We start from the raw sequence: 22,980 nt of genomic DNA, 5'->3' as shown, positions 1-22,980 counted from the left end.
TTTCCACTTATATAAGCATATAAACTAAAATGCTGAATTACTACTCATTTACCTCTATAGAACATAGATCTATCAAACCTAAAGAAAAACATGTGTCCCAATGTTATTTGAGATTAAAGAATATTCATATACTGTTGGAGGCTTAGTAACTAAATATAATTATTTTGGAGAAACATCACAGAAATGGTTAATCCTTTAAGCCTGTAACCCTTCTTCTAGGAATGAAAAGAAAGAAAATAGCCCTGGTTGGGTGGCTCAATTGTTTGGAGCATCATTCGTATACCAAAAAGGTTGTGGGTTTGATTCCTGTCAGGGCATATATCATCAGTATGTAGGTTTTGGGTTTGATCCCTGATGGGGGTACATGTGGGAGGCAGCCAACTCATGTTTCTCTCTCTCCTTCCCTCTATCTCTAAAATAAAAATTTTAAAAACACACACATATCCTTGGGTGAGGATTAAAAAAAAAGAAAGAATTCACGGTATAATAAAAATACAATGTGAAAAATGCTTTTTATGGCATTACTCATAATAAAATAATTGAAAATTTAGTTTGGAGGTCAAGAAGAGATTCTCTCACGTGTAGACTCAAGATAGCTGTTCAGTACTTGATGTCAAGGGATTACGGCTTTCCCTCGGATGCCATTAGACTAGGAAAGAAAATAACTATGATTTTATGACTGATTGTGTAAGAATAAAACTTGCTTAGGAAGAAACATCAGTTACTTATTACTGTGCTAAAAAGTTTATACTATACAGTGGCAGTGTTGTAAGGCACTTATCCAATATTCATTTTCTCCTTCTTACCAGAAATACTCCAATTTTGATTAGTGTGACAATCTGCCCAGCTAAAAGTATTAGACTTTTCCAGACTCCCCAGCAACTAGGGTAGCCTAAGCAATGAGATGCAGGCAGAAGTTCCTAGGGAAGTTGTTTCATCAGTAAAAAAGGCAAAGTCTCACTGGTAGAAAGATTCCTTTGCCCTTGGTCATTCCTCCCTATTTTCTGCCCAGGAAGAAGCAGGCAATTTCTTGTGACGATAAGGCAAAATGCTAAAGACAAAGCCCATATATGAGCTAACGGTGGCAGAACAGAAAGATAAAAACAGCCCAGTCCCTGATGGCATTACTGAACTGCTATGGCATAGGCATAGCAGTTCATACTAGGGTATCTCCAAATGAAGACTGAGAATGACTCATTCCGCTGATGGCATTATTGCTGATTTTGGGACCATTGAGCCTTCCTTGGACAATATGAATATCTTTTTAAAAAACAGTAATGACTGTTTCATTCAAATATGTTCATTATTTTAAAAATTCAAGCCATAAAAAATATACAAAGAAAGTAACAAATCACCCCAAATCCTGGATATAAAATGTTAACATTTGAGTATCCCTTTAAATATAAGTAAACTCAAAGGAAGTAGGAGACAGAGAAAGAGACAGAAAGAAATTTATGTAAGATTTGGAAAATATCATATACATGCACTATCCTATATAGTAAAAGGGTAATATGCAAATTGACCCTAACAGCAGAATGACTGGGAATGACTGGACACTATGACACACACTGACCATCAAGGGGCAGATGCTCAATGCAGGAGCTGCCCTCTGGTGGTCAGTGTGCTCCCACAGGGGGAGCTCTGCTCAGCCACAAGCCAGGCTGCCAGATGCCAGCACAGCGGTGGTGGCGGGAGCCTCTCCTGCCTCCTCAGCAGCGCTAAGGATGTCCGAATGCAGCTTAGGCCTGCTCCCTGCTGGCTAGTGGATATCCCCCGAGGGCTCCCAGGCTGCCAGAGGAATGTCTGACTGCCAGCTTAGGCCTGATCCCCTGGGGAGTGGGCCTAAGCCAGCAGGTGGTCATCCCCCGAGGGGTCCCAGACTGCGAGAGGGCACAGGCTGGGCTGAGGGACCCCCCCCCCCCCAGTGCACAAATTTTTGTGCACCGGGCCTCTAGTTTTAAAATATAAAGCTGTTATGATTAATTTTATTTTAATCCAATATAAAAAGAAAAAAACTAAAGAAATTACTTCTCTATATCATATACTAAATATAAACTCATATATAAACACACATAAAAATTTCTGAATATGGAAAGCTTTAAAATTTTAAGCAATCATTTAAAAATATATATGTATTTCAGTTTTAGACAATATCAGTGACTCGTTTAGTATGAGACCCACAACACATCCACTAAGTTGTAGAATCTCGTTCTACAATGAAACAGTCTTTTAAACAATCTTCTTTCCATATGTGTGTGAATATCTGTTCTGTATGCACATACATATAAATACACAGAATGTGATCTTTAATGCAACCAAACAGTACATATTCTTTTATAACCTAGTTTTAAGTTTACATACTGTGAACAACTTTGCACACTGCACATTCTTCTGCAATATTGTTTTTAAGGATAAAATAATATTTCTTTTTAGATTTACTGTAATTTAACAAATCCTGTATTACTTAACAGTATTTTCCTGGTTTTTGTTTTTGCTATTAACACAATGCTGAGATAAATGTACTTAAAGATCATTTTTGCTCTCATCAATAATTATTTATAGACTAACTGCCAAAGAATAAGTCAAGTGTTAACAAATCTTTAGTTTTTTATATATGCTGTCATATATACCTCCAACAATGTATTACTATAATTTAAACCTACTAAATAAAGCAAGTTCCTATTTCCAACCAGGGACCACTTCATATGATTTAGGCCAACAGTAATTTTATCAATCGTTATAAAATTTTTTCATATATTTATTTGCCAATTGTAATTTTGTTGTTCTAAACTACTTCCTTGTACCTTTTGTCCATTTTTCCATTTTTGTGTTTTTCTTTTCACATTTAAGAGATTTTAAAATACTAAATATATTAAGATAAGGGTTGTTATATATACAAAAAAAAAATCTTGCCCTGGCTGGTATGGCTCAGTGGGTTGGGAATCATTTAATGCACAGAAAGGTTGCCTGTTTGATTCCCAGTCAGGGCTCATGTCTAGGTTGCTGGCTCAATCCCCGGTAGGGGGTGTGCACAAGATAGCCAATCAATGTGTCTCTCTGTCTCCCTCTCCCTTCCTCTCTCTCTGAAAAAAAATCAATAAAAAAATCTTAAAATAGAAATCTTCTGAATTTTTATCTTTACAATTTTAGCTAATTTAAAATATAGTACACTGTATAAAAAAGATCAATGTCAAATGTGAGATTTGGTGTTATAATTATTTTTATATGAAAAGTATCACTGAATGGTACTTTGCATTCTATTTTTAAAAAATATTTTTATTGACTTTTAGAGAGAGAGGAAGGGAGACTGAGAGAGATAAGAAAACAATGATGTGAAAAAACAACAACACTGATGTGAAAATGCAACATCAGTTGGCTGGCTGCCTCCTGCATACCCCCAACTGGGGATCGAGCCAACCTGGGTATGTATCCTGACTGGGAATCAATCCAGCAACCTTTTGGTGCATGGGATGACTCTCAACCAAGTAAGCCACACCAGCCAGGGCTATTTTATTTTTTTAAATAATAAAAATAAGACAGCTGGATTGAAAAGAAAATATTTTGCTTTGGGCCAGGGAAAGAGGGAGAGAGGGATGGGAGGAGAGAGGGAGGGAGAGAGAGAAAGAGAAAGAGAGAGGAAGACAGAGGAAGAGAAAGAGAGAGAGAGAGAGGGAGAGAGAGAGAGAGAGAGAGAGTGTCAGAGTCTGTGTGTGGCAAAAGGACCTCTAGGGAGAAAATATAAGTTAAATCTTATTAATCTAAAAGTACATAAGCACCTTCTTCTGAGCTAAGTGACTTAGTAACAGCTTGGAAACACTGCTTAAGGATAAGGAAAATCACATTTCAGAAAAAACAAAAAGATTTTGAATTTCTAGAAAAAGCCACTGTAACTTACAATGAACAAAGCACACAAGTTCTTAATTACTTCAAAAAAAAGAGTAATTTTCAAGATTTAAAAATATGAGTGTTTAAGAACAATTTGTAGTTCAAGCTAAGAAACCTACCTACTACCTACCTACTTCTAAAAGTGTATACTAAAAATTAAATATTTTCTAATGCTTTGTTAATATAGGGCATTTCAAAAGTCTTTAGGGTATTTTTGTAGATTTCAGAATCAAGATCATTTCCATATTGCTGATTAAGATGGTTACAAAGTTAGAAATAGCACATAATTTATGTACATAAACTCAGAATGGAACACTAATTTTCTGTGAGTGAAGCTAAAACAGTCATAAGATTAGTTCATTAATATAGTACTTAATGCAAGGTATAAAAGGATTATGATAAATATATAAACATTCAAGTTTAAATTAGTTTCAAGAAATGGTTAGTTCAGGGCTAAAACAAAATCTAGTAATTTATCAGTGGTAATAAGGTCCAAATCTATTATGAATAAGTGAAACTGATTGATGTCAAGTATCATTTCTGATATACAAGTTTTTAGAAAAAAAGTATTATGAGTTAGGAAGTTAGCCTCAATAATTTCCCCTTCTTTTTTAGTGGAGGGTGATTTATTTCTGAATCTAAGATGCCTAAACTTTTTTCTTGGTGGGTTCAACAATGTCCACAAAAACTCAACAACTTTTTCTCACATGTACCATATCCTATGCTCCCTATCATTGAGTAAATTTCACTATTAAATGCGCCTCCCAAAATTAAATCTGAAAGTGATGAGATTTGTAATAAACACTGAGAGAGTAAGAAAAAAAGAAAATTTTTTTTCCATCTTGGATTAGAAATCATGTTTGGTGAGAATTATTTGAATTTCTGCCCCCAAAACGGTAAAACTGAAATACAAAAATTTTTCTATTAAGGTGAAAGAATGATATGAGAAAAATCAGAATAAAAGATGATTAACATTTTACAGAAAACAACAAATTATTCTACCTGTGTCTGAATCTCGTTCTTCATTTCTTGATGGGCTAATGGTAAAAGGAAGTTTACGTTTCATGGACGATTTCTCTTTCATCTCCTTGCCCACATCACTTCGATCAATTTTTGGAGTTCTGCTATAGGATGCAATCTTATCTTTACTCTATTAAAAAATAAAATATGAATAAATTATAACAATATTAGCTAAGCAATATAGTATTAAAAAACACTTTATGAAGGAACTTTTCAAACATACACAAAAGTAGAGAGGGTATTATAAACCATCATTGTCCTCAATGCATTCAAGACTACTTTCAACAATTACAACTTATTTTAATTTGTTCCCATACTTTTACTTAATATATTAATACCAATGAATAAATATAAATCTGAAAAATTGATTCTGTATTTAATTAAACAGTGTGTTTTATTAATATCATGTGCTCACCCATTCAGGTGAAGTGTCCTACCCTCATGGTCTACAGTTATTACCAATCTAACATCCAAATTGGTGCAGCACAGCTAAACTGGGCTATGATGATGACTCTTTTGTGAAAAATATGCTAGATACTAAGAACTAAGTGACATCACCTTAGCAGGAGAGTTTAAAAGAATAGTCTTCAAACAATAATAAATAGACATCATAATTGTAGAGAATCTCAGAAGCAAATTAGAAGTAGACTCAGATTGAAGAAAACACTAGCTTTCAACCCAAAACAGAAAACAAACTAAAGGAAGAACAAGGTGGGAAAAAAGGACATAAAAATAAAAGCACTGACTTTTTTTTAAATGTAGAATTTGTCAATATCAAAAAGTGGTTCTAAAAGAGCAATAGAATACAACTTTTAGTGAGTCTAATAATAAAAATGAGAGAGAAGAGGAAAATAAAACTTGAGAGACCTAAATACAATTCCAGAGGAGTTGTTAAAAAGATACAGAAAATTACTATATTCATTTTTCTACCACCCAAAATTTAAGACCTGAAAAATGGATTATTTTCTAAACATGCATTTCTAAAATTAGTTTATGAAAGAAAAATCCAAGAAACAGATATTTCTCATTTCATATAAATAATAGTATACAGCATAAAAGATGGTACCCAATTCATTTTTTAAGTCTAAACTGATACCTAAGAAGAGTCCAAAACAGAAATTATAGACTAAATTACTTATAAAATAAATGCAAACATAAACTATCCTAAATAAACTGTGAAATAAAATTAGTATCTTAGAAAGCTAATACAGTAAAACCTTGATATATCGGACTAATTTGGGAGTCTGGGTGTCTGTTAAAGCCAAAAGTCCATTATATAATAAAGTAGGTTTTCAGAACGCATACGTTAAAAAATTGACAAATTAGTTAGTTTACGTTTTTTACTTACGTAGGCACACTTGTGTAATTAAAATTAAGTATGTATGAAAAGTTTAATTTCACATAGTTTTCTATATTGTGTTATAATAATTTTAAATTTATACTGAATAGTTCTAGTATATGTGTGCATTCACCAGTCACTGCAAGTAGAAATGCACACAGTTGGAGAATGGCTTAGTACATGTGTTAAAACTGCTATAGGAAGTCACGTCACGGGAAAACAGAACCAATTACATTGTGCACAGTGTGTTGTGATCACATGCTAATCATTCACCAAACATTGTTTAGGAGTGGTGACTCAGATTAAAATATGTAGACAATAGTTGTAGATATGTAATATTTATTTATGTAGGGGAAATTACTACAGTGTTTTTCCCAACATATGGCCTATTTGCTAAAATTTGTTAAAAATAATAGTGAATTAATAACAAAAAATAATCTGTTAATTTAATTATAAGCAAATTGTGATTAAAATCATTTAAAAATTAACAGGGTGTTAATTTTCACATATGACATATGCACTGGACATTTGGTTGGTTAAGTCCAAGGTCCGTAAAATCAAGGGCCGCAAAATTGAGGGTTTACTGTACTAGTATATCATAGTCAAGCAGGATTCATCCAAAGAATGCAAGAATAGTTCATTATTAGATAATCTTATAGCAATTCATTGTATCAAAATATTAAAGAAAGCCCTGGCAGGTGTGGTTCAGTTAGCTGAATGTCATCCCATGCACTGAAAGGCTGCTGGTTTGATTCCAGGATCAGGGCACATGGCCAGGTTGCGGTGCTCAATCTCAGGTAGAAGGCATGCAGAAGATGGCCCATTGATGCTTCACTCTCAAATCGATGTTTCTCTCTCTCTCCCCCACATCCTCTCTCTCTTTAAAAAATCAATAAAATAGTATTTAAAAAATATTAAAGAAAAACCAGTGACAGGTGATATCATCTGAATAGACTACATTAATTCTTAATAAATCTATTAGCAAATTAGGAAGAGACGGTGACTACCTTGTATCTTAAGTGGTAAAGACTGCTTAAAAATAAAAGCTTCTTATTTCCCAGTTATAAAGTAAAATCCTATTAACTTGTTTTTTTCACTTCTGCCAATGAAATGGAGCTTCACAGGCATGCATTTTGTTCATAAAGATTCTTTAAAATTTAGGTTTAATTATTATTCACATACTAGAGGCCCAGTGCATGGATTTGTGCATGGATTCACCCTCTCACAATCTGGGACCCCTTGGGAAATGTGGGTTGCTGGTTTCAGCCTGATTCCTGCAGGCCACGCTGAGGGACCCCATAAGTGCACGAATCTGTGCACTGGGCCTCTAGTACGCATATAAGATCTTTGGTTAATCTCTTCCTGCCCTCCCTCCACCCCCTCCCCTCTGAGATTCATCAGTCTATTCCATGTTTCCATGCATTGCCCCTAACTGCCCCCCTGCTGACCTGGTCGCCTCTTACTGCCCCCCCCCTGCCGGCCTGGTTGCCCCCAACTGCTCCCCCTGCCGGCCTGGTCGCCCCACGCAGCCTGCTTGTTCAGTTGTTTGGTCGTCCCTCACTAACCCCCTGCTGGCCTGGTCATAGGCAGCCATCTTGTGAGGGCGTTCCTGTGCATTGAGCATCTGCCCCCTGGTGGTCAGTGCGTGTCATAGCTACCAGTCAAACAGTGGAACAATCAAATGGTCCAATGGTCACTTAGGCTTTTATATATATACCAGAGGCCTGGTGCACAAAATTTGTACGGGGGGGGGGGGGGGGTCGTCCCTCAGTCCGACCTGTGCCCTCTCACAATCCAGGACCACTCAGGGGATGTCCAACTGCCAGATCAGGCCTAAACTGGCAGTCGGACATCCCTCTCACAATCCAGGACCACTTGCCCTTAACCACTCGCCTGCCTGCCAGCTCGCCCCTAACCGCTCGCCTGCCTGCCTGCTCAGTATGTGTCACAGTGATCCGTTGTTCCGCCATAACGGTCGCTTAGGCTTCCTATATAATAAAGAGGTAATATGCAAATTAACCCTCACGCCCTCACAAGATGGCTGCCTATGACCAGGCCGGCAGGGGGAGCAGTTGGGGGCAACCAGGCCGGCAGGGGGGGCAGTAAGAGGCGACCAGGTCAGCACGGGGGCAGTTAGGGGCAACCTGGCCAGCAGGGAAAGGTGTATTTGGGGGTGACCAGGCTGGCGGGGGGGGGCAGTTGGGGGCGATTAGGTTGGCAGGGAGGGCAGTGAGGGGCAACCAGGCTGGCAGAGGGGGGCAGTTGGGGGTGACCAGGCCGGCAGGAGGGCAGTTGGGGGCAACCAGGCCAGTGGGGGGGGACAGTTAGGGGCGACCAGGCCAGCACGCAGAAGCAGTGAGGAGCGATCAGGCCAGCGGTGGGAGAGGGGGCAGTTAGGGCTGACCAGGCAAGCAGGTGAGTGATTAGGAGTCAGTGGTCCAGTATTGTGAGAGGGATCCCAGATTGGAGTGGGTGCAGGCTGGGCTGAGGGGACCCCACCCCCACCCCATGCATGAATTTTGTGCACTGGGCCTCTAGTTTACATATAGATAGATAGATAGATGATGAGGCCAATAGATCAGGAGACCGCTGCCATTGAAAGACAGTTTGCTCCTCATAGTTCCCAAGAGGGGGTATGCCATATTATGCAGGGCCATATCAGGAAGCACCAAGGTAGGTCAAAGAACAAAGGGAGAGGAGGGGAGTGTGGACAAAAGCTTTTATTGTGGTTTCAACAGGCTATGAAGGTATAGGTACTGTTTCTCTAGTTATCTGATACCTGATTCTGGGGTACTTAGGGCAGAGGGATAGTATGACCCAGAGTATAAGAGCTGAATAAATTTGGTGGTTGGGGATGGACTCTGGATTGATTGGTTTGCTTATGAAAGATGTGGACAAAAGGGAATTGTTTACTATCTCTAGAAATTGACTAGCACTGGGAAGGACAGTCTCCCCATATTCAGCAAGGCCCCAGATGTCAAAATATCTATAATAATAAAAGCGTAATATGCAAATCAACCGAATGGCCATTGGGACATCATCCTGGACGACCTTCCGGACGAAGCCAGGGCTGCAGTTGCCGCGGCTGCGAAGGCTTACTCTTGCACAAATTTCGTGCATCAGGCCTCTACTAATAAATAAAAAGGCATGATTAACACCAACAAAATTCAAGAGACTTCCCTTAAAAATACGAATCTTGTTATTAATGAGAGAACCTGTGCCATATAACAAGTGGAAAGAAACCAACTTGGTGACATGTTAAATGGAAAATGTTTACATGAATATATTGATCAGGCTCTTCTGTGTAATACGGTGATTGGTATGACTATTCATAATTGACACCAACCTGTCCTGTTCTCTGTAAAATAAAACTGCTTTTGGATGTGTTATTTAAACTAAGAGTTTTGTGAGATTCTTAATACTTTAAAAATTATTTTCAGATATGAGGAAAAACACTTTCTTTTTTAAAAAAATTTTTTTTATTGATTTCAGAGAAGGGAGAGGGAGAGAGAGACAGAAACATCAATGATAAGAGAGAATAATTGATTGGCTGCCTCCTGCATGCCCCCTACTGGGGATCAAGCCAGCAACTTGGGCAGGTGCCCTGACCAGGAATCAAATTGTGAGCTCCTAGTTCATAAGTTGATGCTCAACCAGTGAGCCACACCACCTGGGCTGTAAATACCAATTTATTGCTAAAAACTATAGTGGAAAAATTTCTAAACTAAAATTAATGGGGGGAAAATCTCACAGGTTAACAAGAAGATGTTTGAAGAATTCTAAGTAGGTATTTTTTTTTAAGGTTCATTGAATTTTTTCTTTTTGTGTGAGTAGATATTTTTGATGAAGCTCTAACTACTGACATATTTAACGAGGCAATGAAAGCACTTTATATAAAAGTATATTACTATAGAATGTATTATTTAAAATTATGCTCTATTTAAATGCATTTAAGAAATTAAATTTTGGTTCAGGTTATTTTATTAATTTGGGATCTCATAATAGCAATAGTCTGTGCCACAAACTGTAAATAAAGTCTCTTTTACATAACAGAACAATTGCATATTCACTTCTAAAAAGTTGTTGGAAGAAAAACTTAGCAGAAGCTAGAGGCTGGCTTCAAGGCCAATCACTCACTACAAAAAGACAATTGTGATAATATGCTTTATAAATGTATAGGTGAGTAATATTGTCATGTCTTCTTCTCTCCTAAACTCCCTTCTAACTTAATTTTGTAAGAAGTAGAAGTAACATCGTCTATATGCAGAAAATTTGGAATGGAAATTATGGCTAGGGTTGGGCTGGTAACAAAAACTAGAATCTTTGCTGCCAGAGTGCCGACCTGAACTGATATAGAGAGTCAAAACCACACACCCAATCATATTGTTAATAAAAATATCAAACAGTAGAACATAAAAGTAGGGGGGGTAAAAACATAGTTCTAGTACCCTAATGTTGTGGTCCCACTGCAGAGGAGCAGCAGCTTGTGGATAAGCCAGAAATTTAGTAGGGAGATAGCAGAAATAAGAGATGTAGGGGGTGCTAATAAGATTGCCACATATGCCCTGCTGACAGGGAAGCTATGTAAATGTGCAGGAAAGACTTAAGAAGGGCTAAGTTCTCCACACACAGCTCTCTAACTGGGAGATTGTATGCATGTGCAGGAGAGATCTACACATCCTTGGTTGACTAAGATGCTTTACACAAGTAAACCCAAGATCTGGGTGAGCCCAGCAGAAAGAAAATGCTAGGGATGATTTGAAAAATGCCTGTACTTCTCAACACACATATAAGTCTATCAGCAGGTGAAAGACAGTTATCCAGTCAAGATGGTGGTGTAGGTAAATGCAGTGCTCACATCCTCCCACAACCACATCAAAATAACAATTACAGAAAAACCATCATTCAGAACCACCTGACATCTACCTGAATGGAAGTCCTACAACTAAGGATTTAAAGAAGCAGCCAAATTGAGACTGGTAGGAGGGGCAGAGATGCAAAACAAGCTGATCCCACATGGTGAATAAAAATTGGGAGGGATATTTCAGCTGAGCAGGTCCCCCCTGAGGAGCTAAGGGTCCCAGCCCCTTACGAGGCTCCCCAGCCTAGGGTTTGAGAGCCAAGAAAAGAAGTCCCCATAACTTCTGGCTGTAAAAACCAGCAGGGATTGTGGCTCAGTGAGATGGAGGGCCGCAGAGTCCCAGGAATTCCTCTCAAAGAGCTCACTGAAGACTTACTCAGACTCACTCCCTGAGTTCCAGTACTGCAGCGGTTCTCAACCTGTGGTTCACGACCCCTTTGGCAGTTGAACGACCCTTTCACAGGGGTCGCCTAAGACCATCCTGCATATCAGATATTTACATTACGATTCATAACAGTAGCAACATTACAGTTATGAAGTAGCAACAAAAATAATTTTATGGTTGGGTCACAACATGAGGAACTGTATTTAAAGGACCAGAAGGTTGAGAACCACTGCAGTACTGAGACAGTGGCTCAAAAGGTACCAGGGACATAGAGGGAGAAACTGAATTATCCAGCATCAGGATGAGAGCTGGAGGGGCAGTTTTCTATCAGACAGAAGTGCTGGCAGAGGTCACTGCTCCTTTTCTGAAACTCCCCCCACAGAGCCGGCAAGCACTACCCTTATCTGTATCTCCATCATCATGGCTAACAATGTTTGCCTAGACCTGGTGATTCTCTGAGACCCCACCCCACCCATCTTGAGGGCCCACCCAAATTATTTCCAGAGGCTTTTTCCTACAAATAGTCATGGCTTGCCCTGACTGGTTTGGCTCAGTGGATAGAGCATCGGCCTGTGGACTGAAGGGTCCCGGGTTTGATTCCAGTCAAGGGCATGTACCTTGGTTGCAGGCACATCCCCAGTGGGGGGTGTGCAGGAGGCAGCTGATCGATGCTTCTCTCTCATCGATGTTTCTAACTCTCTTTCCCTCTCCCTTCCTCTCTGTAAAAAAATCAATAAAATATATTAAAACAACAACAACAACAACAACAACAACAACAACAAAACAAATATCATGGCTTATGCTTCAAGCTTTCCTAAAATCTCTCAAACAAGTAGCATCAAACAAGTTCCATCTGGCCTCCAAGTGCCCCAAACCTCTTGCTAAGTGGCCCCAGGCCTGGCACTAGCAGCAGCTGGCCTTGGTTTGTAGCTTTGCCTTGCCTTGCACCTCCAACCCCGGTACAAGTAGCAGACATCCACATATAGCTTTGTAGCATATGCCCAGTGGCTTTGGGCAGAAAAAGGCCATGGTTCCTTTTCTGGGACTCCTCCCACAGAGTCAGCAGTCAGTTGCCATATCTGAGTGTCCATCAACATGGCTATCACTGTTCATCTCATGCTGGTGATTTCCTGAGACCATGCTTCACCTGACCTGTGTGCCCACCCAAGCTATTTCCAATGGTTTTTCCATACCAGTGGCCTGTCTTGGCTCATGCTTCAGACTTTCCTAAAATCTCTCAAACAAGCAGCATCTGGCCTCTGCTAGCCCTGTACCTCTTGCTAAATGATCCCAGGCCTGTCATTAGTGATAGCTGGCCATGGTTTGCAGCTTGGCCTCTCCTGGGCACCTCTGAGCCCAGCACAAGTAGCAGTCCTCTGAAAATCATTTTGTAGCTCATGCTGAGTGACCTGGGTGGCAGAACACAGGTGGCAGCTGACCTTGACCTGCACCTCTGGGGAGATCCGAGCCAGTGCACATGGTGGACAGCTTCAGACCACATTGAAGCACCACCCAACCACCTCCACAAGAGACACACTCAAGGGGTGGACTCAGGTGGCACCAGAGCCCTGCTGAAGTAAATCCTGCTCTATGGTGTGGGCCCTTGCACAGCTGATCCTCCTTGGTGGTCCCAGCCAGTCCTTATAGCTTATAGGCCTAGAGGTAAATCCCTCCCATTGACGTGCTAACAGCAATCAAGGCTCAACTATAACAGGAAAGTGTATACAGCCCACATAGGGGTGGGAAATACCTGGAAAGCTCAGTTCAGGAATGGGACTGCTGTGCCACTGTACCCTATAGGACAGCTACTACATTAGGCCACTCTACCAAGCATGGGAGATGTAGCAGCTCTACCCAATACATAAAAACAAACACAGGAAGGCTGCCAAAATGAGGAGACAAAGAAACATGTCCCAAATGAAAGAACTCCAGAAAAAAACCCAAAACTAAACACAACAAAGACAGCAAACTACTAGATGCAAAGTTCAAAACATTGGTTATAAGGATGATCAATGAACTTAAAAGGACATGGAAACCCTAAAAGAGAACCAGTTAGAAATGAAGGATATACTGACATGAAGAATAATTTACAGGTAATTAACAATTAAGTAGTTGAAATAGAGAATCAAATCAGTGATTTGGAATATAAGGAAGCAAAAAATACCCAATCAGAACAGCAAAAAGAAAAAAGAATCTGACACATCATCAGGGTGCCAGAAGGGGAAGAGAGAGAGCAATAAATTGAAATCCTATTTGAAAAAATAATGATGGAAAACTTCCCTGACCTGAGGGAAATAGACATACAAGTCCAGGAAGTGCAAACAGTTCCAAACAAAATGAACCCAAAGAGGTCCACACCAAGATACATCATCATTAAAATGCCAAAGTTTAAAGACAAAGAATCTTAAAAATAGAAAGAGAAAAGCAGTTAGTTACCTACAAGGGAGCTCCCATAAGACTGTCAGCTGATTTCTCAACAGAAACTTTGCAGGCCAGAGGGACTGGCAAGAAATATTCAAAGTGATGCAAAGCAAGGAAGAACAACCAAGATTACTCTACCTAGCAAAGCTATCATTTAAAACTGAAGGACAGACAAAGAGCTTCCCAGACAAGAAAAAGCTAAAGGAGTTCATTGCCACCAAACCAGTATTACATGAAATATTAAAGGGTCTTCTTTAATAGGAAAAAGATAAAATATATGAACAGTAAAATGGCAATAAATATATATCTATCAACTATTGAATCTATAATACAAAATAAACAAACAAGCAGAGAAGAAACAGAATCAAAAATACAAAAAGTTTTGATGGTTACCAGAGAGGAGGGGGATTGAGGGTAAGTGAAAATAGTAAAGGGATTAAGAAGTACAAATTGGTTGTTACAAAACAGTCATGGGGATATAAAGTATATCATAGGGAGTATAGTAATAATAACTATGTATGGTGTCAGATGGGTATGAGATTTATTGGGATGATCACTTAGCAAGTTATATAATGTCTAACACTGGAGTGTACACACCTGAAACTAATATAATTTTGTATGTCAACTTTAACTTTGTAAAAATGATTTAAATTTTTAAAAAATGAAGGTGAAAGAAAGTCTTACTGGCTCATGATGTCTGAGTACAATCTCTGACCAATCAATGGCTGCTGACTTATCTATGCAGACACAGGGGCAATCCCTAGGAAGCAAGACTAAAAAAAAGAAAGAGAAAAATGGACACCAGTATCATGACAAATTCCACAGGTAAGCTCCTGACATTTTACTAAAAACAAATCAAAACAATAACCCTATCAACAATGACAACATCCTTGGGAAGTAATGAGAATGAATCCAGGGCTGCTATAATATATGACCTAAATTGTCCAGTTTTTAATAAAAATTAAGATATATAAAAAAGGCAAGGAACACATATTCAATAGAATCTTCTCTGAGTGAGCCCAGATATTAGATGTGGCAAGACTAGAAAGCAATAAAATTTTTTTAATGAATTAAAATATGACAACAATGACATCAAATAGAGAATATCAATTTTAGAAAATTACAAAAAGAGCCAAATGGAAATACTGGATTTGAAAATAGTAACTGAAAATGTATTAGATATGTTCAACAGCAGGTATGAGATGGCCAAAAAGAAAAGAAAAAGATAAATGAAACACCCCAAATTTCATGAAAAACCATTAATCTATACATCCATGAAGCTGAACAAATCCCACACAAAATAAGGGAGCGTAAACACATTACAGTTAAACTATTTAACAGTTTTCTCATCAGAAACAGTTAAAGCAGGAAAGAAGTGGGATGACATATTCAATCTAATAAAAAAAAAAGTCAACTAAAAATTCAAGTAGCCAACAAAACCATCCTTTGAAAATAAAGGCAAATAATCATGAAAGACCACCTATTGCATACCTTCATTTATATGAAATGTCCAGAATAGGCAAGTCTATCTATATAAAAAACAGACTGGTGACTGCCTACGGCTATGAAAGTTGGGGACAGAACAGCCAGGACTGCTAATGGGTACAGAGTGTTTTTCAGGTGAAAATATTCTAAAATTGATAGTGATGATTGCACAACTCTGTAAATACAGTAAAAACTCCTGCATTGTACACTTTGAATGAGTAAATTGTACGGTATATGAATTATAGCTCAATAAAACTGTTTGTTTTCTTAATGGTAAAATCAAGATAGTCCTAGATCAATGAAGACAGAGAGAAATCATGGATGAAGATTTTACAATAAATACTAAGGAAAATTCTCAGAGACTGAAAGGAAATGATACTGACAGTAACTTTAATCCACAGAAAGAAAGAAAGAGTGCCAAAATTGGTAAGTATGTAGGTAAAAACAAAAACCAGTAAAAAAACCATATTTTTTTCTCCTCTTATTTCTTTAAAAGAGAAGATTGTATAAAATAATTATAACATTCTGTTGTCGCATTAATTAACAAATACAGATATAATATAAATTACAGATAACATGAAGGGGAGAAAATGAAGCTATATTGGAGCAATGTTGCTATTTTTACTGGAATTAAGTGAATATTAACCTGTAGTAATTAGGATGCACATTATAATCCCTAGATCAATATTTTAAGATAATTCAAGAAACATTCTTTAAAAAACACAGAAATTTAAATAATAAACTGAAAAATATCCTTTAAAAGGCAGCATAGATAAGAAACAAAGACATAAAACATATAAGAACAAAGAGCAAAATAGCAGATATAAATACCACCTTATCAACAATTACAGTAAATGTGAGATTAAACACTACAGTCAAAAAGCAGAAAGTGCCAGTGCAATCAGCAAGAAAGAGAAATAAAAGTATCCATATTTAAAAAGAAGTAAAATTATCTTCATATGCCAATGACATCATCTCATTTGTAGAAAATCTTAAGGAATCCACAAAGTTTTAGAACTAAAAAAATGAGTTCAGTAGTCACTGTTGATATAGGATCACTATATAAAAAACAAATATATTTCTGTATCCTAGCCATGAAAAATCCAAAATGAAATTATCTACAATAGTGTCCAAAAGAATAAAACAGGAATAATTGAACAACTGAAGCACATGATTTGTACACTGAAAACGACAAACCATCTCTCAGAGAAGCTGAAGATCTAAATCAATGGAGAGATATTCTGTGGGGATGGATAGGAAGACATATTGTTAATATGGTAATACCATTCAAGTGATCTACGATTCAATAATATCCTTATTAAAATACCAGCAGGCTTTTTTTTCTAAAATAAACTGACAAGCTAATCCTATGAAAATTCAAAGGACCTTGAACAGCCAAAACAATTTTTGAAAAGAAATTTGAAAACTTACAATTCCTGATTTTGAAAGCAGACTTAGGGTTTATCTGAGGGTTGGGGTAGGAATGGACTGATTGTAAATGGGTGTGAGGATCTTTTAGCAATAATGGAAATGGTCTAAACTAGATTGTGATGATGGTTGCACAACTCTTTTCCCCAAGAGTTCAGTAAAGTCACTGTTGATATAGGATCCAAGAGTAAACAATAAACAAATATTTAGTATATCATACCTTTCTTCCATATGGTTTTTCTACCATATTGCTGTCACTGTCAGAATTTTCACTCTGAACTGATTTTGTGAACCCAGATTTGGGCATTTTATAGCTCTTCAGCTAGCTTCTTCTTTTATCAGTCTTCTCATTCTGGATCTATAAAGAATGAATATATAAGGGTTATGTGTATACCTCCACAATAAAACCTACTTAAGGTTTATACAGTTTAGTACAATTAGGTTTTCTCTATGTCTCTCTAAGATTATTTTCTCAGAGAGGCTATCATAACCTAAAATAAGTTTTCATCAAACAAACTGTGCCTCTAATTAAAGTTTTCTTGTTCAAGTCCACTCAACTGAAGAGAAAAAAAGGGAACTACTTTTATAATTCTTCCCACCTTCTCTAGACTAATATTAAATCTCCATTATTCTGGGTAACAGAAGCAACTGAGTGGAAGCAATGACAAAGGTTTTGTCATTCGAGCATGGCTCCAGAGGTAGGAACTCCTAATATATTCCCTGGTAATTCTGTATTGATCTGGCAGTTATTTCTAAAGGTCCAACTAAGAACCTTATAGGTTTGATTGGTAATTTTACAACATTTAACTCTACTTTAAATTAAATAAAATTAATTAAACCTTTCTTTTAAAAAATAAATGTTTTTATTGATTTTAGAGAGACAGGAAGGGAGGGGAGAGAAACATCAATGTGAGAGAGATATATTGATCATTGTCCCCCCTCAAACCTGCAACCTGGCATGTGCCCTGACTGGCACAACCTTTCAGTGCATGGGACAATGCCCAACCAACTGAACAACACTGGCCAGGGCTAAGCCTTCTTACTTAAAATCCTGGAGTGGTTTATTTTCCTTTACCTAACTCCCAGACATCACCAGGCATTTAGTCACTTTATCAACCTATTCACTGATTTAATCCTTATCATACTGCACTGTAATTATCACTACATGTATCATTTTCTTTCCAATTTTTTCAGTCTTCCACTCTGAAAGCTGGCTTAATAGGGCAAGAACCCTTTAATAAGCTTATGCTTATGTCCAAGCTTGAGAGATTTAGGAAAGTTCCAAGGGAGAAAGCCATGAGGTTGCTGTTTGAGAACTTATTAGCCACATGTGGTTGTTGAAAGTTAAAGTAATTAAAATTAAATTACGGACTACCAAGTGCAGACATAACAATATTTCTATTATCACAGAAAGTTCTACTGCTCAACAATGAACTACACTGAGGCTGCTGGCCAATGGGACCATGAATTGGGCCACAACAACAAGCAGAATGACTGACATGTTGTAAATTTCCTATAAATGGATGCATAGGTCTAAACACACTACATTCTAGCCCTCTTAGTGCCGGGGAGCGCGATTGCGCTCCTCCTGTCTTTTGCCAAAAGTGCCGGGAGCGCTATCAGCAATTTTTTTTTCTACTAGTATTTTATAATACAATCAGCAAACAATATATGTCAAAGATGAAAACAAATGTAGTAAAGGTTTCCTTAAGTTTTTGAATATGTAACTTCATTTACTTGCGATTCATAATTTTTTTCCTAAACTGCTGTAAAATCAGCAAAAATGCCTTGGCAATTTTAGCATAGTTCCTAGGATATTGGTTGACACTCAAAGTGCTAGTATCTATGTGAATTATTAATAGACACCTTGAACAGAGGATTAGTAAAAATGTTTTATGTTCTTTAAATTCTTCTAATGGTACTTTAATATTTGTTTGATTATTAAAACCATATATCTCTTAAATTAACTAAGTTAATTTGTATTATATTAATCTGGATATAGCCAAATTAGAGTATACTCCAACACAAAAACTATCAGAATTCAAAGAGTTCAAAACTTTCATTTTTAAACTTTTTGACTCTACACACAGAAATAGAATTTACCTTGGGGTCATTTAACTATTTTAACTATTACCATATAAATAATCATTGAAACATACCACTGTCCTCAAAGCTCTGTGTAAAGCTTACAGAGTTATAAATCATATAAACAGAAAAATTATTGCTCAAAAGCAAAACTGAGCTGCTTGATATCAATGGGCAATAGCCTAGGCAAGACTATGAGGATGAAAAAAGGAGTGGCATAAATATTGAGAAAATTACACATGACAATAATATCCTATCTAATAAAAGACAAAAAGGGTAATTAACCGTACCTCCACTACTCTTCCCATTGGCTAATCAGGGTGCTATGCAAATTAACTGCCAACCAAGATGGCGGCCAGCACCACGCAGCTAAAGTGAACATGAGGCTTCCTTGTTCCAGTGATGGAGGAAGCCAAGGTTCCCGGCCTGCCACGGCCTGGCTCTGAGCCCGAAAGCAACAATGTTTCAATTATAGAAGCTAAACAAACCCCAGATACCTGCTTTCAGCCGGCTGCGGCGTCAGAGCTGGGAGCGCAAGTGACAGCAACAATGTTTCAATTATAGAAGGTAAATAAATCTCAGAATAAAAAAAAATAGAAAAAAAGGAGAGGCTGGGAGCTTCAGTCGCTGGCCAGCCTGAAAACGGCCCTCAGCCCGTCACCAAGACTGGCCAGGCACCCCAGTGGGGACCCCCACCCTGAAGGTGGTGTGACCAGCTGAAAACAGCCATCAGCCCCTCACCCAGGCTGGCCAGGCACCCCAGCGGGACCTCCACCCTGATCCGGGACACCCTTCAGGGAAAACCAGCAGGCCCCCACCCATGCACCAGGCCTCTATCCTATATAGTAAAAGGGTAATATGCAAACTGGCCCTAACAGCAGAAGGACTGGGAATGACTGGTCACTATAACACACACTGACCACCAGGGGGCAGATGCTCAATTCAGGAGCTGCCCTCTGGTGGTCAGTGTGCTCCCACAGGGGGGAGCTCTGCTCAGCCACAAGCCAGGCGGATGGCTGCCAGTACAGCGGTGGTGATGGGAGCCTCTCCTGCCTCCTCAGCAGCGCTAAGGATGTCCGACTGCAGCTTAGGCCTGCTCCCCGCTGGCAAGTGGACATCCCCCGAGGGCTGCCGGACTGCCAGAGGGATGCCTGATTGCCATCTTAGGCCCAATCCCCCGGGGTGCAGGCCTAAGCCAGCAGATGGTCATCCCCCGAGGGGTCCCAGACTGCGAGAGGGCACAGGCCGGGCTGAGGGACCTCCCACCCCTGAGTGCACAAATTTTTGTGCACCGGGCCTCTAGTTAATACTATATGTCAGAAAAAACTTTTATTTTTTTATTTTTTTTTATTTTTATTTTTTTTTCTTTTTCGCTTAAAGTATTACAAAGGGTATTACACAAGTGTCCTTTTCCCCCCCCCCCCGCCCTTGACAAACCCCTACCCTCCCTTACCCCCCAGTGTCTTATGTCCATTAGTTATGCTTATATGCATGCATACAAGTCCTTCGGTTGATCTCTTACTCCCCTCCCTCCTGCCCCCCAACTCTCTCTGGCCTTCCCACTGCAGTTTGACAATCAGTTTGAGGCAGCTCTGCCTCTGTATCTATTATTGTTCAAAAGTTTGTAATGGTCTTTATTATCCATGAATGAGTGAGATCATGTGGTATTTTTCCTTCATTGACTGGCTTGTTTCACTTAGCATAATGCTCTCCAGTTCCATCCATGATGTTGCAAATGGTAGGAGTTCCTTCTTTTTAACAGCAGCATAGTATTCCATCGTGTAGATGTACCACAGTTTTCTAATCCATTCATCTACTGATGGGCACTTAGGCTGTTTCCAGATCTTAGCTATGGTGAATTGTGCTGCTATGAACATCTGGGTGCATATATCCTTTCTGATTGGTGTTTCTGGTTTCTTGGGATATATTCCTAGAAGTGGGATCACAGGGTCAAATGGGAGTTCCATTTCCAATTTTTTGAGGAACCTCCATACTGCCTTCCATAGTGGCTGCACCAGTCTGCATTCCCACCAGCAGTGCACAAGTGTTCCTTTTTCTCCACATCCTCTCCAGCACTTGTCGTTTGTTGATTTGTTGATGATGGCCATTCTGACAGGTGTGAGATGGTACCTCATTGTTGTTTTGATTTGCATCTCTCGGATGATTAGTGACTTTGAGCATGTTTTCGTATGTCTCTTGGCTTTCTGAATGTCCTCTTTTGAAAGGTGTCTATTTAGATCCTTTGCCCATTTTTTGATTGGATTGTTTATCTTCTTTTTGTTAAGTTGTATGAGTTCCCTATAAATTTTGGAGATTAAGCCCTTATCAGATATGACGTTGGCAAATATGTTTTCCCACGAGGTGGGTTTTCTTGTTGTTTTGTTGATGGTTTCTTTTGCTGTGCAGAAGCTTTTTATTTTGATGTAGTCCCATTTGTTCATTTTCTCTTTAGTTTCAACTGCCCTAGGAGCTGTATCAGTGAAGAAATTGTTTTGGCATATGTCTGAGATTTTGTTGCCTTTGTATTCTTCTAGAATTTTTATGGTTTCCTGTCGTACATTTAAGTCCTTTATCCATTTTGAGTTTATTCTTGTGTATGGTGTAAGTTGGTGCTCTAGTTTCATTTTCTTGCATATGTCTGTCCAATTTTCCCAACACCATTTATTGAAGAGACTATCTTGGCTCCATTGTATGTTCATGCCTCCTTTGTCAAAAATTAATTGAGCATATTGGTTCGGGCTAATTTCTGGACTCTCTATTCTATTCCACTGATCTATATGTCTGTTCTTGTGCCAGTACCAGGCAGTTTTGAGAACAGTGGCTTTGTAATACAGCTTGATATCTGGCATTGAGATCCCACCTACTTTGTTCTTTCTCAGGATCGTTGCAGCTATTCGGGGTCTTTTTTTATTCCAGATGAATTTTTGGAGAGTTCGTTCTAGATCTGTGAAGAAGGCCATTGGTATTTTAATGGGAAGTGCGTTGAATGTATAGATTGCTTTGGGTAGTATGGACATTTTAATGATGTTGATTCTACCAATCCAAGAACATGGTATGTTCTTCCATCTGTTTATGTCTTCCTCTATCTCTTTTTTCAACGTCCTGTAGTTTTCTGAGTAGAGGTCTTTAACCTCTTTAGTTAAGTTTATTCCTAGGTATCTTAAATTTTTTGGTGCGATGGTAAATGGGATTGTTTTTCTGATCTCCCTTTCTGAAAGTTCACTATTGGTGTATAGAAATGCCTCAGATTTCTTGGGGTTAATTTTGTATCCTGCTACATTGCCAAATTCATGTATTAAGTCTAGTAGCTTTTTGATGGAGTCTCTAGGGTTTTGTATGTATAATATCATGTCATCTGCAAATAAGGACAGTTTTACTTTCTCTTTTCCAATTTGGATGCCTTTTATTTCTTCTTCTTGCCTAATTGCAATGGCTAATACTTCCAGTACTATGTTGAACAGGAGTGGTGAGAGTGGGCATCCCTGTCTTGTTCCTGTTCTTAGGGGAAATGGTGTTAGTTTTTGTCCATTGAGTATGATGTTGGCTGTGGGCCTGTCATATATGGCTTTTATTATGTTGAGGTATGATCCTTCTATTCCCACCTTTCTGAGAGTTTTTATCAAAAATGGGTGTTGGATTTTGTCGAATGCTTTTTCTGCATCAATTGATATGACCATGTGGTTTTTTTCTTTCAATTTGTTTATGTGATGTATCACATTTATTGATTTACGGATGTTGTACCATCCTTGCATCTCTGGGATAAATCCTACTTGGTCATGGTGTATGATCCTTCTGATGTACTGCTGGATCCGATTTGCTAAGATTTTGTTGAGGATTTTGGCATCTATGTTCATGAGGGATATTGGCCTGTAATTCTCTTTCATTGTGATGTCTTTACCTGGTTTTGGTATTAGGGTGATGCTGGCTTCATAGAATGAGCTTGGAAGCGTTCCTTCCTCTTGAATTTTTTGTAGTAGTCTGAGGAGGGTAGGTTTTAGTTCTTCCTTGAATGTTTGGTAGAACTCCCCTGTGAAGCCGTCTGGCCCTGGGCTTTTGTTTGCTGGAAGCTTT

At 38.5% G+C, this 22,980-nt stretch overlaps 1 protein-coding gene across 2 annotated transcripts in view; it reads right to left on the bottom strand.

The window, feature by feature from the left end:
* ANKRD12 (ankyrin repeat domain 12) overlaps window positions 1-22,980 on the bottom strand; it is a 110,556-nt gene that overhangs the window by 61,435 nt on the left and 26,141 nt on the right. For both annotated transcript variants that reach the window (XM_070420653.1, XM_070420654.1), the window contains exons 2-3: window positions 17,045-17,182; window positions 4,888-5,035 (exon numbers count right to left, since the gene is read on the bottom strand). In XM_070420653.1, the coding sequence (XP_070276754.1) occupies window positions 4,888-5,035; window positions 17,045-17,131 (235 nt within the window). In that variant the 5' untranslated portion in view covers window positions 17,132-17,182. The remainder of the gene's footprint in view (window positions 1-4,887; window positions 5,036-17,044; window positions 17,183-22,980) is intronic.

Source organism: Myotis yumanensis, unplaced genomic scaffold (genome assembly GCF_028538775.1).
Source record: "Myotis yumanensis isolate MYYU_CA2020_CCGP unplaced genomic scaffold, mMyoYum1.0.hap1 SCAF_7, whole genome shotgun sequence".
Classification (NCBI taxonomy): Eukaryota; Metazoa; Chordata; class Mammalia; order Chiroptera; family Vespertilionidae; genus Myotis; species Myotis yumanensis.
This window is presented reverse-complemented; position numbering and strand designations above follow the sequence as displayed.